General features: G+C 41.3%; 1 protein-coding gene across 1 annotated transcript in view; it reads left to right on the top strand.

Moving 5' to 3' along the window:
* Positions 1-12,448, top strand: part of elp4 (elongator acetyltransferase complex subunit 4) — a 59,322-nt gene extending 46,874 nt beyond the window's left edge. The window contains exon 10 of the mRNA XM_061744533.1: positions 11,592-12,448. Within this exon, the coding sequence (XP_061600517.1) occupies positions 11,592-11,720 (129 nt within the window). The 3' untranslated portion in view covers positions 11,721-12,448. The remainder of the gene's footprint in view (positions 1-11,591) is intronic.
* Positions 12,449-18,857: the final 6,409 nt, after the last annotated feature.

The following is an 18,857-nucleotide window of genomic DNA, read 5'->3' as shown; positions in this document are numbered from 1 at the left end:
AGTAGCCGCCTCGGACTCCAACAACATCCAGATGTGGTGCTGTATTCCCTTTCTTACCTTATTCTTTGTTGTAAATACATTTAGTTGGTCTGTAGCAGCAGCAGCTGAAAATCTCTATCTATCTATTTCTAACATTTTAAAGTTATTATGCCTTTGAATTTGGGAAATATGCAATTCTGTCACAACTTGAACTTATTCTGCCCTTGTTTGTTGTGATCTGTTTTTAATTTATTTTTTTTGTGCAATATTTTACATGGCTCTAGGCTTTGGAGACTAGAGACTGTAGTTTGTTTGTTTTTTTTCTTCAATTTATTGCAGAATTGTACTTTCAGAGGCAGTTATTTCCCGCTCTGTGAATGTTTTTACTTTCAACGAGAGCAAAAGTTTAGAAAGAGTGTTATTTCTGTTGCTCTTTTATTTGATTACACAGAAAGTTGTCATGGAACTAGTTATTTAAACACCTGAAGTGATTTTTATGATCTTTGTTGAGGTATTTCATAACTCACAGATACAAACTTGCTAAAATAACAAATCCACATCATAAGTTTACATATTGTTCCAACATTAAGTTAAACCCATTTTAATACATATATATTATTTGGACATCCACTTAAGTGTCATTTTAGGTATAGCGTGCATTTAGGGCTTTAGCTTTTGGATTTTTATCTTTGGCATGTGTTCTCCCCAGGCCGTGGCTCACAGTTTTTATAGCTTTAGTAATGTTTCACAATTAACACTCAGCCAGTGCTCTGGGTTAAGTAATGGCTGGTGTGTTTTAGGCTAAATTAGAAAAAAAAAAAAGCAAGAATTCCCCCATCACCCACGTTGCTTTGAGGACATAGGGGTTATGCAGGAAATGGAAGGTGGTGAATTTTCTGACAGGGCAGTGGAGGTGATGTCTCATTCCCTCTGACATCTTGAACACCCTAAAGGTGGCTTTGCCAACAGTCTACCCAGGAAGCACCTCACCTAGCTCTGGCTAAATTTACACAACCACCTGCCCACGGGGAGGGTACTAGAGAAGGAGAGCGGGGTGAGGGGAGAGTGCAGATAGAGGGTAGATGTGAGGGAAAGAGAAGGAGGGGGGTGGGAATCTGATGATGATGATGTATATGTTTGCTAAATAATTCAGTGCATGATACATTTACTTGGTGACTTTGAATACTGCTTGGTGTTGGCTTCCAGAATAACAACCTTCATTGTTTGACTTTTATAGACGAAGTTTGGCTTGTAAAAGGGGTTTCTGTCCTTCATGGCTTTCCCATTTTATTTTTATTTCACAGGATGCCTCCATAGTGATCAACATTAGTTGTTCTTGGCATCTCAGCTCACTTTCTTTGCAAATAAACGTCTACTAAGTGTCATCAGCGTTTTCATCTCATCCTCACCACAATGAGATGTGAATCATGAAAGAAGTGGTTGAATATTATTATTAAAGTAGACAGGTGACACAAATTTATATTTTTCTAAGAAAAGCTTTCCAATGGCTGTCAGCAGTTTTGTATTGTTGTTTTTAAGTAAACAACTCTTGTTTTCTCTCTCTCTCTCTCTCTCTCTCTCTCTCTCTCTCTCTCTCTCTCTCTCTCTCTCTCTCTCTCTCTCTCTCCTTGAAGTCATTTTAGTTTTTACCAAAATGCAAAAAAAAAAATCTTCGACCTCTTGGTCTGTAGCGATGATGGGTATTAATAATTTATGTCATTTTATTTTGCATATTCTGAAAATTACTTATGCTGATCTAATTGTATGAGGCAGGAAGGTGTTCCCCAGGGATTGTTATTTTCATTGCTACTCTGCATTTTTATATAGTCATATGAATAGAAAGTATACCTTATTTCAGTTCAAGGTTTTACATATCAGAACATAAGTGAAAAAAAATGAAAGTATTTTCCAGGTCTTAAAATTACATAAATTGAACATTGAATACACAATAACATATTATTATTACTTATTTATCCAAAAATAAAGCCAAAAGACAGAAGCATTTGCCAAAGTAGCATCAAATAAAATAGATGGACCCTTGCTGCTTCTGTAGGAAATGAAAAGGTTCAGAAATAGCCAGCTTTGAAATATCCTGTATTACTTTATCAAAACGTTGACTCAGCATTACATCTTGTATGTTTGGGCTGAATGGTTTATTTTGTACTTCCATAGACTCAACTACTGACGTATTTGTATTTACAAAGCCATCCGTGGTCTTTTCCCGTCTTACCCACTGACCTGTATCCTCCAAAAACAGTGATAGAAGGTGTGGTCTTTGCTTTATCTATTCCTGAAGCCTGGGTTGTGTAAAAAGGGAACTCAGGGGTTCTTCTCACACCTCTTGTAGCTGCAAAGCAAAGAATGTTTGGAAGTTGTTCTCACAGAACAAATTCAAGATAATTTTTTTAAAGAAAGCATGTAGGCCGGCATGTCTGGCTGCAGCTGCTACAACTGACCATGCTGCTCCCGTTCTGACTTGCAGCAACTGTGATGTTGTGCTGTTAATCTATTGCTTTCTTTCATTTCAGTTGTCATGATATAATTATTGATTTTTCTGTGTTTCTACTTTAAAGGAATCTTTTTTTCTTTATATAATTATAGGTACAGTATATTAGGGTGAATTTACTTGTCCAAAATAATTAACATCTGCACCTCTTGTCAATACTGTTATTGATACTATTCACTATGATTTTTTAAACACGAACAAATTCGAAAAGATTCAATGATTGTGAAACAATTAGAAGTGTCTTTTTCAGTGTAAAAAAAAATAGTTTTCTTTTGAAGCCTCTGTTCAGTTATCTACCTCTACATTTAGCTGCAGTTGAAAACAAACTTTTATGAGAATAATTACCTGTAATACACCAGTATAATCACATTTACAAACAAACAAGGGAATGATGGACCCCCCTGATAATATAATGTGCAAAAATACGCTTGTTTTTATTGTTTCTTGCAATGCCTTTCACTTCCCTTCACCAAGCAGTGTAGAATAGGTTGGATTTGGATCACTGGCTTCTGCTATCCATGAACGGAGCTGCAGCTGCTAATTAAGCGACGATATCCAATGTGTGTAAGCAATTCAAAGATGCACGCATGTGAAACGTATAGGGACTATAAATCTTGTAAGTACTGGTGGCAGCCTAATTTTTCCCAGAGCTCATTAACATATATTAGTTCTAAGGAAAGTATACCAATTTAGCAATGAATATTTGATACCAGCCATTTTCTTCAGTCACAAAAACATTTATTTCGTCCATGTAAATGTAAGATGTGATAAACTTTACTAATCACGGGAGTAAAAGAGGTCGTCTGGTAGATGAATTACCAAGGAAAAGTTATCATATTGTAGGTGCTGTGTTGGTCACCCACCCACCTGTTACAGTACATTTGTGATACAAATATAAAATATATGACTAGAAAACTGTTTTTACATTAATCTCTGGTTTAGTAACTTACAGACTAAGATTTTAACCCTTTAAACAGTACAATTATCCTTTTTCTCAAAGCCTGCATGGACTGAAATTCCCAAGGCAGACAGTGAAGCAGAATGGTAACAATTCCCGGTGCTCCTCAGTGGCAGAGTTCAGGCCGTTTGCCTGTGGACTGATGTGGAGTGAATGGCCTTAGAGGCTATAGGCTGGTCTATGTGTGGCCCGGCTGGTCCAAGTCAGCAGTAATGACTGGCTTTGGCCAGCATGCCTGTTAATGTGAATGGGGTTACTCTGGGCAACACCTTTTCAGCTGGGTCCTATGAAGTCCCCAGTATGGTGGTCTTTGTCCGCACAAGGGCCGTCCTCTCAGCAGAAAGGGCTTTTTTTTTGTGAGGACTATCAACTGGTGATGGATTATACCCACCCCCCTTTATTCATCAAGGCAGACTAACAGAGACGGATGCACGCAAGTAAACACGCTCTTACTTAAATACACATCTGCAAAGTTATCAAAACTATCACACGCACAATCCCCACTTTAGACTGGATGTGGAGATATACACACTTTTCTTTCGTGTCCTTAGTAGCATCACACTACTAGTTTATTTATTACACCTTGATATCAGTTAGTCATAGATCTTTTGTGTGTGTGTGTGTGTGTGGGTGTGGGTGTGGGTGGTGGGCTGGTAATGGATTACCATTTTTCTCCCTCTCTTTAGGAACAGGTTTGATTCTTTACACCTGTTGTTTTACTTTTATTTCTCTATTTTTTTCTTCTCCTGTTTGCCTGATCTTGTGAAGATTTCAAGGAGGTTAACTTGAGGTCATAATCCTGTGCAGGTCATTTTGATCTTAATTGCTCATCTTTCTCTGTACAGACTGACATGGCTCGCAACAAAAGAATGACGTTTTTTCTGTGACATATATTCCAGTAATGTTTTGTGCTGCATGGTTTTAATGTTTGGTTGGAGGACACTGTGAATATTTAGCATGGCACATGACCTGCTCTCGTCTTATTCCGGCTTCATTGAGTGCTACTCTTTTGGTAGCACAACAGACTTCCTCTATGAGAGTCATTCCACACTCCCACCCCTCCCAAACTGTCATCCACTTACCCGGCCCGACACAGTAACCTCCAGACGACCTTTCGCGTTGCCAAATGTTATGCCTGTAAACTGTGTGAACTCTATCAAAGGACAAATGATGGGTGAAAAACGAGACTTTCTGATGAAGCTGAGGCTGGTTCAGGAAACTCTAGATGTAGAAGCTGGCATTGTGCACCCATGTTGTAAATACCTCTGTGTGACACATGCATGGGAGAGTGGCAGTGTGTGTCTTTCTGTATTTCTACAAGGGTGTGTGCACTTGTAGACTGAGTGAAACAGAAAAAGACTTGAATGATGCATGAAAATAAATATTCTCGGTAATGCTTTTCCTTTTTTGCAACTGAAAGTGACAGCTGGAAAGGGGAATCTCATAGAAATGGTTTCAGTTTTGAGTAAACTACTCCTGATCAGGCAACAATAGGACACACATCCCTGCATGAAAGCACAACTTGGCGCTTTTACTGGGTTGTGTTTTGTTTTTTTGTTTCGTTTTGTCCTTTTGCTCACCCATCAGAGACCACCTGATTAATATTAACGGCTCATTCTTTTTGTGCTGCTTCTTGTGCTTCCAAAGGAGTTCTGACCAGTCAGGGCCGGGACAAAGAGCATCCAAGAGTGTCCTGAGGTGTCTGGTACCAGGATGTCAGCAGTAGATTGTTTGGGCTCTGTTTATCGAAATAGCTTCCCACAAATGTATCTAGGGAGTTTGGAAACCAAATGAACAGCTCGGACTTGTTGTTGTTGTTGTATTTTCTATCTGAGCTGAAAACCTTGTTGGGAGGGCAGCTGCTGACCTCACTGGGGCTACTGTAATGATGTTGCCATGTTGTGATTGGTCCACAAACATTTTAAAGTAGATAACAAATTCAAGGATACAGGTTTAATCAGCAGAACTTTTCTTTGTGTTTGCTTGTGGTTATAATGTTGTGACTGATTGGTGTCTAATATGGTTGTTATAGAGTTTTAGCGGCGTTAGTAGCATCATTATGCTGCTAGGAGTCCTGTGTTTATTTTCGTTATGCTAAGATATGCAGACTTGTACACGCTCTTGATTCAAATTGAGACAAAAATGGTATGAGTGTATTTTCAAATTGAGCTTTTTATCTCTTTGAAAGTAAGCAGTTCAAGGGTTGAGCTACTTTTTAAAACCATTACTGACCAAGCAGTTCTTGTCACTGAATGTTTTATACTGTCAAAACTGGATTTTAAGATCTAAAAGACATTGAGAAATTGGCAGATTTGCCTTTTAAGATAAAGCCTTAGCTCCTGGCTACAGTTGAGCTGCAAGTGTGATTATTACATCTGTACAACACTGAAAAACCTGCTTTTACCAAACGTGTCAGTGGTGTTTTAACCTGAGGACGTCTGAATCAGATTTAGGGTTTGAGGGGTAAAATGTGTGTTTGAGGGGTGGAGGGCACAAGAGGTCCCCCAGACATGCTGTCATAACCCGAGTAGTTGTGCTCTTTGCTATGAGCCTATCTGTAGTGAAGGCAGCACTTAGATATGTTTGTACTCTTCGCCCTCTACCCCTCTCCCTTTCTCCCCAGGCGCCATGTCACTCCAGGGGCAAACTAGCACTCCCTGACCGTGCCCACGTCCATAACACCAACTAACCCCCCCTCCTTTACCGTAAGGGTCAACGTGCCCTCACCCTACAACGCCCACAGTCCATCCCAACACTGCCCTCCAAAGAGAAGCAAAACCGAACTGAAAAGAGACAAAATGGCCCCACGCTGCTTCCCCTGTCAAAGCTCATGACAGGCCCAAGCAGAGGAACCCAGGAGGGTTTGGTTGAAGATGATGATGGCGGAGATAAAGAGTCAAGTCGCTGTGTTACAGTGCGCTTACACTTTGGCCCTTGTTTGTCCGTTTGTTGTTCAGAAGCCCTGGCGAGCTCGCTGATTCCCATGCATGTCATGGATAGCAGCATGACAGATGCTATCAAATTCTGCTTTTTGATCAGCCTGTGGAGCATGAAGACTAAGCAAGCTTTTCCAGAGAACGGGAATACACATTCCATTAGGTATTAAAAAACTGAAATTATTGTCAGCTAATCAATTTCCTGTTTGGACATGCTCACATATAATGAAATTCAGTCACTTATTAGTCCCTTCCCTTTCTTTCCGTGTTTGGGAGTATAATTACACTCAAAATGCTTACTCATCCTTCTGCCTGCCTGCTGCCTAGTCTGTCAGATTCATTAGGCCATGAAGCGGAAGAGATGAGGAGCCTGTGTCTGTATCTATCTGTCAGTCCGCCTGACTGTCTGTATGCCTGCCTCTCAGATTATCCTGGATCAGGCGGCAGGTAACAGAGTGAGCAGGTGGCCATCACCCAATTACCAAAGAGAAATTTGAGAAGAGCTCCCATGCAGTTTACATGTTTCTTTCTTCTTCTATACCTTTGTATGCTGTTTTCATGCTACTCTTGCCTGCTAAACTTTCATGTTGGTTTTATTTTGAAGCAACATGTCTGTCAACAGGGAGGTTGCAGGTAGAGAACAAACCCCCTTCCTCAAGTGTCATGTATGATTTTATGCTTGAATTCCACTGATGCTAACTGGTTAAATGAGTTTAAGTCCCTCAATCACCAACTTCTACCGGTGGAGGATTCAAATTTCACTGAAAATGGTGGATGTGCTTCGATTTATTTCATCGGAAGTCAGAAACCGATGAGAATGAATATTAATTTGCTATTAACTAAGGTTTTTTACTCTTGAGGAATAAAGTCTGAAGTAAAACGACTTCTCTAGTCACGATGTTGTTCTTAGGGCAAGGCCGGGATCTTGTTTCACTCTTTGTTACCACAAATAAGAGGAAAGGTAGAGCTTCTTCTCAGCTTTTGTTAGGTGAAGGTGGGCTAGAATTACCAAACCAAAGTGATGGGATTTATGCTCAGTGTTCATGCATTTTTCTGGCAAGGTAGCGGAAGTATTCTCTGAAATTGCCAGAGTAAATGTGATGATAGTTTGTGTCTCAAAGAGAAAAGCACATCACTTCATTGTGTGGGGTTTTTCGGCATGCTGAAACTAATTCTTGTTCCTTTGCGTTCAGAAAAGCGATTTCCCACACGATGCAGTGTAACTTTAGAAGTGCTAGGGATTACAGTAGTGGGAAGGTGATTTAGCTTGGTTTAGTGACTGAACAGACAGGGAAATCTGGGAAATATCTATTAGTTTCAGGCGTGAAACATTACGCTGCCATTTCGACCCTTGGCTGGTTGTAGAAATTGTGCTTGAAATGGAGGACATTGACCTGGTGTCAGGGTCAGACACATTCGTTTACAGTGGCTGCACTGCCGCTGTGCTGCTCAGGGAACCACAATTGGCCCAAAAAAAATCCACTTACTTTTGTATTTGAAAAAAATATTTTCAGTCCAACAATGGTACTTTATTATTCATCCACTCATCTGTATTTCTGTAGTGACTTCAGCTTAGCAATAAAACGTCCACTTTCTCTCACTTCACCTACTTAGTGGAGCTTATAGAATTGCAACCATATTGCAGCAATTACAGTGTTAAGTAGGTGTTGATGGTAAACATCGTGTCACTTCCATGAACATGGTCCTTCATCACTTAATCTGATTGGAACAGCCAGACCAGTCGTCATGTGTTCCAACAAGGTGTTTCCCATAGTTCTAAGCTGTACAGTGACACAGGTCATTGGAAAGTGTGGCTAAAACTCTATTGAAGAAATGACTAATTGAATTAGCACTTAATACTCGAGTCATTAGTAAGCCCTTACCACCGTTGGAATGCCTTTGATGGTGACGCTTTGAGCGAGTGGGTCCCTCGTAAGCTCCTGTTGGGAACATTACACAAGTAAATGGTGTTTTAATACTGGCGACTAAAACGCAACAAAACATTCAAAATAGTGATCGCATCTTTTCTGACCCATAAATGACAGCTGTCATATCTACAGACGAAGGTGTAGGTAGAGTTTGTAAGCAGCCAATCAGCAGGATGCAGTTTAGTAAGCCGAAGGGAATCGGCCATTGTTGGCTGATATTGGTAACCCTCTTAGGCAAAGCTAGTCTGTGGGCCGGCCCCGAGGGCTCATTTGAAGTGCTTAGCGCTCGTTTGGAGCTTTGTCACCCCTCACCCTGTTGCCAGCATGGCCCCAGCCCCTCTGGCTGTGGAGCGACGCTGAACCACAGACCTTTACCCCTGCCCACCACCAGGGAGGGAACACTGACATCACAGCTCTAACACACACACACATGAAAACACACATAATTGCACTAACATTGTGGTGCATATCCATTTTCACGTTCTCCCCCCTCTCCACAAGTGCACCACAGCCAATGGTGTATTTTCCCGCTGTCCACTCCCAATTTGACACCCACAATCACCCCTCCGCCTCTGTCTTATGTCTTACTTTTTTTTTTTTTTTTTCCTTCTCCACCCTCGTGAAGGGTTGCCAGGCAGCAGAGAAAGACTTCACACACACATACTTCCCACTATGCCTCTGAAGGTTTTCCGGATGTCCTTGTTTACATCATGGAGTGTGTAGGTCGCAGGGAAGCCGATTCACATCCTCCCTGACCGCATCGTTCTGAGTCCTTTGCTGAATTCAATTCATTTGGTATTGATGGGAATGTTCAAGACAACTCTGCTAAAAATAGGTTCGAATTGATTTGTATTTCTCTTTGATTACACTCTTCCATTCAGCAGAGATGTAAAAAGTATGTTATTTGGGGTGGAAGTCCGTAGTAAAGTCCTCGTTGCCAAGATAACTAGTATAGTTATCAGCTCTAACGCTGGCGGTCACTGACGTGCGCGATGGTTGATGGCCGTTTTGAGGCCCTCTTTTCCCTCTGCGTGTCAAACCGATCGATTGGTTTTGTCTGCTCCTCCCTCCCAACTTTGATGTTACCATTGATTGTTCTCATCTGCCCCTGAACTCAAAGGTTAGAGAAGCTGAGCTGCACTTCTGGATTACTTTGACCTTCGCTCTGCACATGCTCAGTAGAATTGGAGAGCTCAGAGCCAAACAGACACAGCGTAGCCAGGCCCGTGGGTGCATGACAGCCAGACAACGGTGTGATGTCTTCTTTCTTTTCCTTTTTTTTTTTTTTTTTTTTTTTACTCACCCAGCGAGGATGATGTATATGTGATTGATTTTTTTTTCTTCCTCCTACCCTTCTCACTACTGTGTTTCCGCTGCAGTGCACTAAGCAGGACTGAGTCCAGGCTTGATCAATGCATTGTTTTTCTTTTTCAATCACACTCGAGTGAGCTGAAGACACGAAAGGTTACGCAGGTGAGGTTTGGCAGGAATGGAAGCCGAGCAGGGCTTCTGGAGACCTTCTCAAGGCCAGCGTATGAGTTTGCATGAGTGTCTGCGTGCACATGAAACAGAGGGGGTAGGAGGAAGAGTTGACGAAACGTATTGTCTCTAAATATTTCCCCTCGTGCTATCATTAGCGTTAATTTATGTTGATTGCATGACTCATTTTGCATATCGTTTAACTCATTCTACTTGTCTTTATAAAACCATACCGTCCCCATCGTGTGTTTCATTAAAGGTCGTTCCCAAGTCTCTTACCTCCCTCAGATAACTTTCAGGAGTATGGAGATACATTGTTTTCTTTTGTTTTTGTTTTTATTTCACTCAATGACTTCTGAAATGTTCACAAAAGCAGTGAGTTCAACGGGATGCAGGCAACTTGAGCATGGCACGTCTCTGAAGCATCAGCCGGAACTCGAGGCTTTGTATCAAACAGGAATAGCTCAGTGGGCTGAGCGGGCACCATTGACAGAAGCTGTAGTCCTCCGGCTGGCAGCGCAGGTTCGAGCCCCGGCCTGTCGCGCTTTACTGCATGTCCTCCCCTCTCTCTCTACGCATTTCCTGTTTACCTACTTTCTCAATAAAGGCCACTAGTGCCACAAAAATCTAAAGGAAAATATATATATATATATCAAAAACAGACCTATGTGTTTTGGTACTTGTAGACAAGAAAGAGCGTTGAATAATGGGTGGAAGTATTCCACCCTAGAGGGGTGAAGAGCATTTCGTAGTCTTGAATTATCTCTTTGTAATAACACTCTTAAAGACCTTACCCAAACACCTAGTCGTTAAGAAAAAGATAAGTATCTGTGGGAGTGGAGGGCTCCCCTAAAGCTGGATGTCTGGAGGGGATGGGGATGTAGTGGGCAGGGGAGCTTTGGAGGGCTGAGATGAGGTGGGAGCTTAGGCTTTGACCGGTGGGTTTCAGATGTCACGCTAGATTCTTTCAGGGGCAAATTACAGGGTTTAACCTCTCTTGTCCCCAGAATGGCAGTATTCTGATTTAACTTCCTCGATAGACACTCAAGCAACATGCTACTCAACACCACTGTCGGGGGTACACTTGACTCAGGTGATACTTCACCTCCTCTCACGCTCTTGAGAGCCCTTCAGGACTTTGTTCATGGAGGGTTCTTGGTGGCCTCTCATGGGGATTCTGGTGAGTGTGGGGCAGTTTAACCTCTCCAAAGCTTTGTAATAGTCAGCATGTTGGTGTGAAAAAGAATAGGTGGAGTCTACATGAGTGGCCCTCATTAACCACTTAGCGTTTCATTGATCTTTGAGTCATTGAGAGGCGTTTTGACAAATAAACTTTGCTGCAAAACGCCAACCAATTGGGACTCTGCTGTCAGCTGAACATAATTATCTGTTTTCACAGTGAAGCTGTCAACCCCAGCGCAAACAATTCCTCCGGTGCTTGAACTCAACTTCATTTTTGCCTGAACACACACGTTCTCTTTCCCTTTCACTGGACACCAAAGTCTCCCGCACATGTACATACAGTAGATTCTCTTTGAGGTATAACAGACCAAAAGCTCTGTGAAGCATTTAGCAGCAGGCTAGCAGGTTTACTCCACGCTGCCAGTGTTAAGCGGAGTGCTGAAGCATCTAATGCAATTTCAGCCCAACATGGCTCTCTCTGAATAAACATCAATGAAGTGTACCGTCTACTGTTCGCCGATCCACTGTAGTGCTTTCTGCTTTGCAGCAAAAACAATGCTTTAACAGTCAACTTCTCCCTCCATCTCTGCCCTCCCCTTCTCCCAAACCTCCAATTTCTGTAGCGGCTGCATTTGCCTCCGGATTTGTCCGAGACGGTGAGCCGTGTGAGCAGGGGGGAGCTGGCCGGCGGAGCCGTGATGCCTTCAGCCTGCGGCTCCAGCACTTCCGGCACCAAACACCTGGACTTCTAGAGCTCTCAAACAGTCGCCAAGGGCAACAAACACCTGGAATGCCACAGCCGTTGTCCTCTTTGCCGCAATGAACAGGTTGTTCCCTCGCCCACATAATGTCAACTGCGATAACCCAGCCAGCCATTACCACCTGCCAAATGACCCAGCCAGGGGTGAAGATCTAAACATCCATTACACCTCTGCTCATAAGGAACACATACTCCAGTATTTCAAGCCCTTAAAAAAAATTATATATATATATGTATATATATCATGCATTTTGTTTTTGACAGCTGAGGTTTTTGTAGGAAGTTTATTGAATTTGTACACAAGCAAAGTCATTTATATTCCCTATTACCTGACCCTGGGGTTGTATATGATGTTGCATGACTGGCGGGATCCTAAACGTTAAAAACAGTTACATTTCTTCAAAGTTTGGTGAAAAAAAAAAAAAAAAGGATATATGTGTGTGTGTGTGTGTGTGTGTATATATACATTTTCCCCTCTGTCCCGGGGGATTTTGTCTGCAAGTGAAGTGTCATCCTGAAATATTTTCTAGTCTTTACAGAACCTCCATCTTGGCAAATGTTAAATAATTTAACGAAGCTCTAGGCTTGCTTTACAAAACAAGAAGCCTCTGCTGTGCTGCTCCAACATTTACATCATTCTGAATATACAGTTTGTTTTCAAGGACAGTGGAATGTGCTCTTATGTAATTAAATAAAAGAATATAAGTATACAGAACCTGACACCTGCTCTGGACTAAGATTTTACTTTACTGCACCACAGAATCAACTCCGAGGAGCAAACGGACTCCTGGAGACCGCTAGAGAGTCAGAGAGGGGCTGGTCTCCGGTCCACCTCACTGCTTCCTGAATGTCCGAATGGGCTTGCCTCCATGTGACCCTGAGACTGAGCCTGAGACTGTGAATGACGCGTACCTCCAGTAAGCAGAGAGGAGCAGGAATGTGAGCAGAGGGTAGGAGAGTTAGATTAGGGTACAAGCTTCACACCTCATCAGGGATGTTTGCTGGATGAGCTGCTTTGCCATGACAAGCCCAAAAGAACAAATTAGGTCAAACGATGACATGGAGAAACAGAAAAAGGAACAGCATGAAAAATTAAATGTTTCATTTTTGTTTTGCCCAGTCCACCACTGATGCCACTTTGAATATTTTTGCCTGTGGAAACTGGCAGTATTGGTAAACATCTGCAACACGTGTTCAGGGAGGGAGTTGTGATGCCTGACAGTTTTAGGCATGACTGTAGCGCTCTCGTATCAGGTTCATGAGACTGAGATGACATGCACAGGCCACCTATACAGGTAAACTAAAGCTTGTGTTGTCAAGATCAAAGCAGCTCTGCGTGTAATTGTAGTTGAAGTGCTGACATATTCAGGGTGCACTTTTAATGTAGAAAAAAGAAGAGTAAATTCCTTCTGCCATGTTGTTTTCTGTTTCTATACAAGCGTCTCCTATTTTACAGTGTTTTTTTTTCTTTAACCTGGAGAGTTTCTGCTTTAATTTTTTTTTACCTTTCACCTAAGAAATATTTTAGATATATATTTATTTTCATACACTTTTAAAATCCTCATTTAAAGTTTATAATGCCATAAAGAATTTAGTGTTTTTTTTAATTTTATGTGAAGTTGTAGTTCTTATTGTGTTTCAGTAAATCAATGTCGGCCTTCATAGTCACAATAAAATAATCAATAACATTTTTATAGATTATTTTATTGCACATTTGTCCTTCCCTCGGGTGTTGGGTGGGCACTGCTGTGTTTCATAATTAGCTGTGCATCTATCCATAATAGCCACATATACATTTACAAAGAGCGCAACAAATCTGTACATACATCCATCCATTTTTCTATACCCGGTTTATCCTATTCAGGGTCACCGGGGTCTGCTGGAGCCTATCCTAGCTCATTACAGGCCAGACGCCATACTCACATTCACAAACATGCATGTTTTAAGACTGTGGGAGGAAGCCGGAGTACCCGGAGGGAACCCACGCAAGCACGGGGAGAACATGCAAACTCTGGGCATGTTTGTACCAATAATATTGTATCTTCCAAAACTGTTGGCTAGCATCAGTTGTCATCATTATGAGGTGTGTAGTCAACGGAGTAGAAATGACAACAAATTAAAGAAATTAGATAAAAGCTACCTTATCACAGTAAAGCCATAAGGCACACATGGACTCATGCTGACTGTGCTGGCAGATGTTCACCGCAGTTGTTTTTGTAGATATAATCCTTTTTTTTTTTTTTTTTTCCATTCTCCTCCTTCTGGACGACAGCCTCAGGTTCATGATTGAAAGTCTGCCGTTCCTGCCCCGGCATCACAGACAAGTTGTATCCAAGGTACCACGGACAATTTAACCTTTTCTAATCTGGTGAAATATATAATCTGTGTATCCTTCCGAGACCAGGTATCTCTTTTTTTTTTGGTCATCCCTTTAAACCCAAACAATGGATAAGTGGTTTATATGATTTAGACGGTTTACACTAAAGGCAAAGCTTTACGCTCTGAATGGCAGGTTTTTAGTTCAGTTCAGTATTCTGTATTAATCTCCAAATGATTACATTTTGTTGAATTTAATTATTTTTTCAAGTCTGTCATAAAACAACAACGCTTCTGATGTTCAAAATGTCTAAAAGAATTAAGCCGAGCCAAAACATAAAAGTCATCATAAATCATAAATCAGATCCAGAATCATTTGGACAATGATGGCGTCTTTATGATTTTAGCTTTAAATGCCATCACATTGGATTTGAAATTAATCTGTTTATTTACCTTTTAAATGGTGCCACGTCGGCAAGGAACATGCATTTGTGGGATGAGCAGCAGAGCTGAGTATGTGGGTTGCTCCCATGAAACATTTGCCAAATCTTCTCTGCCAGTTTTGCCATTGACTCTTGTTTGGTGTTTACTGGCAACTTAACAATTGATCCATTTCACAAACATGACTGTCAGTAGCGTGTGGAAGAACCAAACACAGCCACAACAGCCTGGCACCTCCTCCTCATGCTGGTTACCAGCCTAGTCGCACCACTGTGGGATGGCATCCCATTCTTACACCAGCATTTGTCGCAAGTCAGCCAACATGGTTGTGTCGGTCACTCTGGCATGAACAGTACGCCCAAGCTGATCCCACAAGTGTTCAATGGGGTTGAACTGTTCCATCCTCCCCACTCCCAAATTCTGGAGGTAGTCTCTGATAAACCCCATTCATCATCTTGGAGAATAAACTTTTTCCAAAGACTGTGGAAATAAGGGATTGCCACTGATTGCAGAACCACATCTCGATAACTCTCTGCATTGAGATTGCCTCCAATGATGACGAGCCTTGATTTTCCAGTGAGGCAGATGCCACCCTACACCATCACACTGCCTCCACCAAAAGATCTTACTCAACTCATCGTTTCCATATCTGACCCTACAATCCAACTGCTGTAGGCAGAATCTTAACTCATCACTGAACATAACATTCCTCCACATGTTCAGGTTCCAGTGCACGTGTTGTCGACACCAGCGCAAACGGGCCTGGCGGTGAAGGGCAGTCATGGCAGGCCTCCCGGCAGCCCCCTTGAGACCGGAGATTGGCTGCATGCAGTCTGTTCCAGATTGTCCGGGCAGAGAGCCGTCTGCCATGTCATCCTGCAAACCTGTAGAAGACAGCCTACAGTACCTAAGTGCCTATTGGCACCTGAGTGGCAGCAACTGGGGGTAGCGGAAACCTAAAACAAGAGTCAATAGCAACAGCAAAATAAGCTGTTTGGCATTGGCAGAGAAGATGTGGCAGTTTTTGTTTCGTGGGACCAACCCACTTATTCAGCTCTGCTGCTCGTCCCACAAATACATGTTCCTTACAAATGTGGCGCCATTTAAAAGGGAAATAAACAACGGTATTAGGTTTATTGCCATGAAGCATCGTTACAATAAAGAAATGATCTTCCAAACACACATTTTCTTACTTTACTAAGTTTATTAAGATTTGGCCAAAGCGTATATTTTCAGCTTTTAATGTAGGTGGTTTCCCCAAAATATTTAAATAAAAAAGGAGTTGCAACCACTTTAAGCAAAGTACCTTAATTTTCAAGGGTTCCAATGTATTTTGACAATTGACAGAGGGTAAGGAAATTGGTCCATCCTTTTTTACTTTGGGGCATATAAAGCCGATAAAAGGCGTGGAGATGATGTCCGACTGACTCCCAACTTTGACTGGAGCTTACAAGATAAAGTCCAAGGGGGTCACAATGCAAGGAGATCCTTTAGCAGTGCCAAAAATGGAAAAAAAAAAAATCTATGGAAGATGGCAAAAACCTTAGGTGTGGCCAAATCAACATTTTGGTCCATTCTTAAAAATAAAGAAGTCAGTGCTGAGCTCTAAAACATCAAAGGACCTGGAAGAACACTGAAGTGGATGATCCTGGAATCCTTTCTTTGTTGAAGAAAAAACACTTCACAACATCAACAGAAGTCAAGAATACTCTGGAGAAGGTATGTGTATCAATATAAAAGTCAACAATCCAGAGACGCCTTCATGAATATAAATAGAGGGTTTGCAAAAGCATACAAACCACTGGCAACATTCAAGAACAGGAAAGCCAGATTAGACTTTGCCAGAAAACAGCTGGAATTTAAAAAAAAAAAACCTCATCTTCTGGGATGAGATTCTTTGAACAACGGAAACAAAAATAAACTTTTATCGGGTTGATGGAAAGAGAAAAGTGGGGAAAAGGAAAAGTCGTGATCCAAAAGTATCCTACATCATGTGTCAGACATGGTGGAGGCCGTGTGATGGTATGGGCTGTATGGCTGTCAACAGAACAGGCTGACTGGTGTTTATGAATGGTGTGACTGCTGACAGGAGTAGCCAGATAAATTCTGAGGTGAATAAAACTCAACCAGGTGTTACCATACTGATATGATGCGCCACAGTGCAGATTGATAATGAACCTAAACACACTGCGAAGACAACTCAAGACTTTTTGAAGGCAAAGAAATTGAATATCATTCACTCAAGTCAGTTGCCTCTTCTCAACGCAATGGGAAGGATTTTCGGACACTGAAGACAAAACTGAAAGCAAAAAGACCCTCAAAGACGTAGCAACGTAAGGTGTCTGAAGTGAAGGCCTGTCAGATCATCTCCTGGGAAGGAAGTCAGAATCTAGTGATGTCCATGACTCCAGACATGCAAGTACTGGAAATGATTGTTATATTTATGGTTATGTTGCTTTATCCGAATGCTTTTGAGGCATTAATAAAATCAAATGTGCTGTGTTGAAAATGGCTTTGATGTCAGATTTTTCATTTGAGATGTTTCACAAACATATTTGCCACATTTCTGTAGACATTTTCAAATTAGAGCTGAAAGTGTAGACTTTGATCACATCTTGATTGTCTTATTTCAGGTCCATTTTGGTCATGTGTGAAGGAAAAATCATACAATTCCTGTCATTTTCCAAGTTCTTTTGGCCCTAACTGTGTTTGTTGAGATGCTCTCATCCTATCGCTTCTTCCAAAACAAAATAGCTACTTAAGTATTAAACAGCCCAGAGTTAATAGTCATTTTGTCTGTTTCGATCAGATTTTTTATTATCACTGACAACCCAGTCATTTGTTTATGGCAAGATATTTTGTGTTTCCTAATGGACCAAAAACGTGTTTTGTTCCAGATGAAATCTTAACATTAAAATATAAGATGAACATTTTAGTTGGGGAATTTTAACTTGACCTTTTGAACTGGCCTGCAGCTAAAGTAAAAAGTAAAAGTGTATTTCTTTGGCAGCTGCCGCTGCCGCTCGCATATTGTTGACTCCTTAACAAATTCTTTTTTTTTTTTTTTTATGGCTTTTTCTAATGTATTCTGTTACTGGACTGCTGTCACACAGCAGCACTGTTGTCTTTTAAACCACACCAGATATCTCTGTAAACTGCAGTTTTGATTATAAATCTATGTTCAAATCTGTGTTTTTTAGTTTAAATGCAATTTTTTAAGTACAAAGAGCTTGACTTTTTTCATAACAGTGAGGGAAATGTTTTCTCACTGGTGATCATTTGTTTATGCAAAGAGTGCAAGTGTAAAAAGAGTCTGATTGACATTTCCCTGAGCCACAATTATTGTGTGTCATTTAAGAGCAGACTTTTCAAAAGTACTCAGGAACTTTAGAGAAACTTAGTGGCTGTGTTGCAAGTGAGAAATGCATTAAGACCATTTCATCCTCTGTGCTGTGTATTATTTAGACTTACACTAATTGCAGTCTTTCCTGCATTTGGAATCTCTTTTATTCGCTCTGTGAGTAATTATTAATGCTCCTGCTCTGTCTCAGCGCAGTGGGTCTATTCTCATCTGCCCTTCCCTTCCTTGTCGACTCAAAATAGTATTCCTGCATATGGGTGAGAAACCAGATTAAATGAAAAGAAAAAAAGTATCCCCTTAAAAAAAGAAACTGAATAATCATTAATCCTACAACTTCTGATTGGAATATTATACATTGAGTGAAATGTGAATTAAATTAATCAACTTTGCTCGACGTTTGGCGCTGTTGCATGCTGCGTGAATGTTACCTGACCTCACTCTCCTGGATATCTTTTCCTTTTAGAGATGGTCTTTCACTCTCCTACACACCCTTTTAAATCCACACGCACGTGCGCAGACACACACACACACACACATAACCCCCCTGCTGAGGCAGCAAGTGAAGCAAAATAACTCACTCTGCCACACAATCGCTCCTCTGCCTCGCTTTAGGCACTGACTGCTTTATTCCATGACTTTTTTCTCTCTTTCCTCTCTCCTCCCCCATCCTCCTCCTCCTCATTGCTGCTGTATTTTTTTCTTCCTCCTCATACCGTCGTAGTTCGACTAAAACAACAACCAGTGATGGTGAATTGCTTGACCTTTCTCATTGTGTGCTGGTGTTGTGTGGTCTTTGTTGACTTGGTTTAGCCCCGTACAGCAGGAGAGATTTGTTATCGAGGACACCTTTGTTCGGTGGGAATTTTAAGGTTTGTCATCACAAGCTCATTTTAGTTGCATCGATCAACACTAGTAATGCTTTAAATTTGCAGCAGTGACGCATTTCCGTCAAAAAAATCAGCCTCTACTTGCTCAAATTAAAATCTGACACAGCATCAACCAGGCGAAAAA

The sequence above is a fragment of the Cololabis saira genome, chromosome 2 (genome assembly GCF_033807715.1).
Source record: "Cololabis saira isolate AMF1-May2022 chromosome 2, fColSai1.1, whole genome shotgun sequence".
Taxonomy (NCBI): Eukaryota; Metazoa; Chordata; class Actinopteri; order Beloniformes; family Belonidae; genus Cololabis; species Cololabis saira.
The sequence above is the reverse complement of the archived record's forward strand: the minus strand, read 5'-3'. Positions and strand labels throughout refer to the sequence as shown.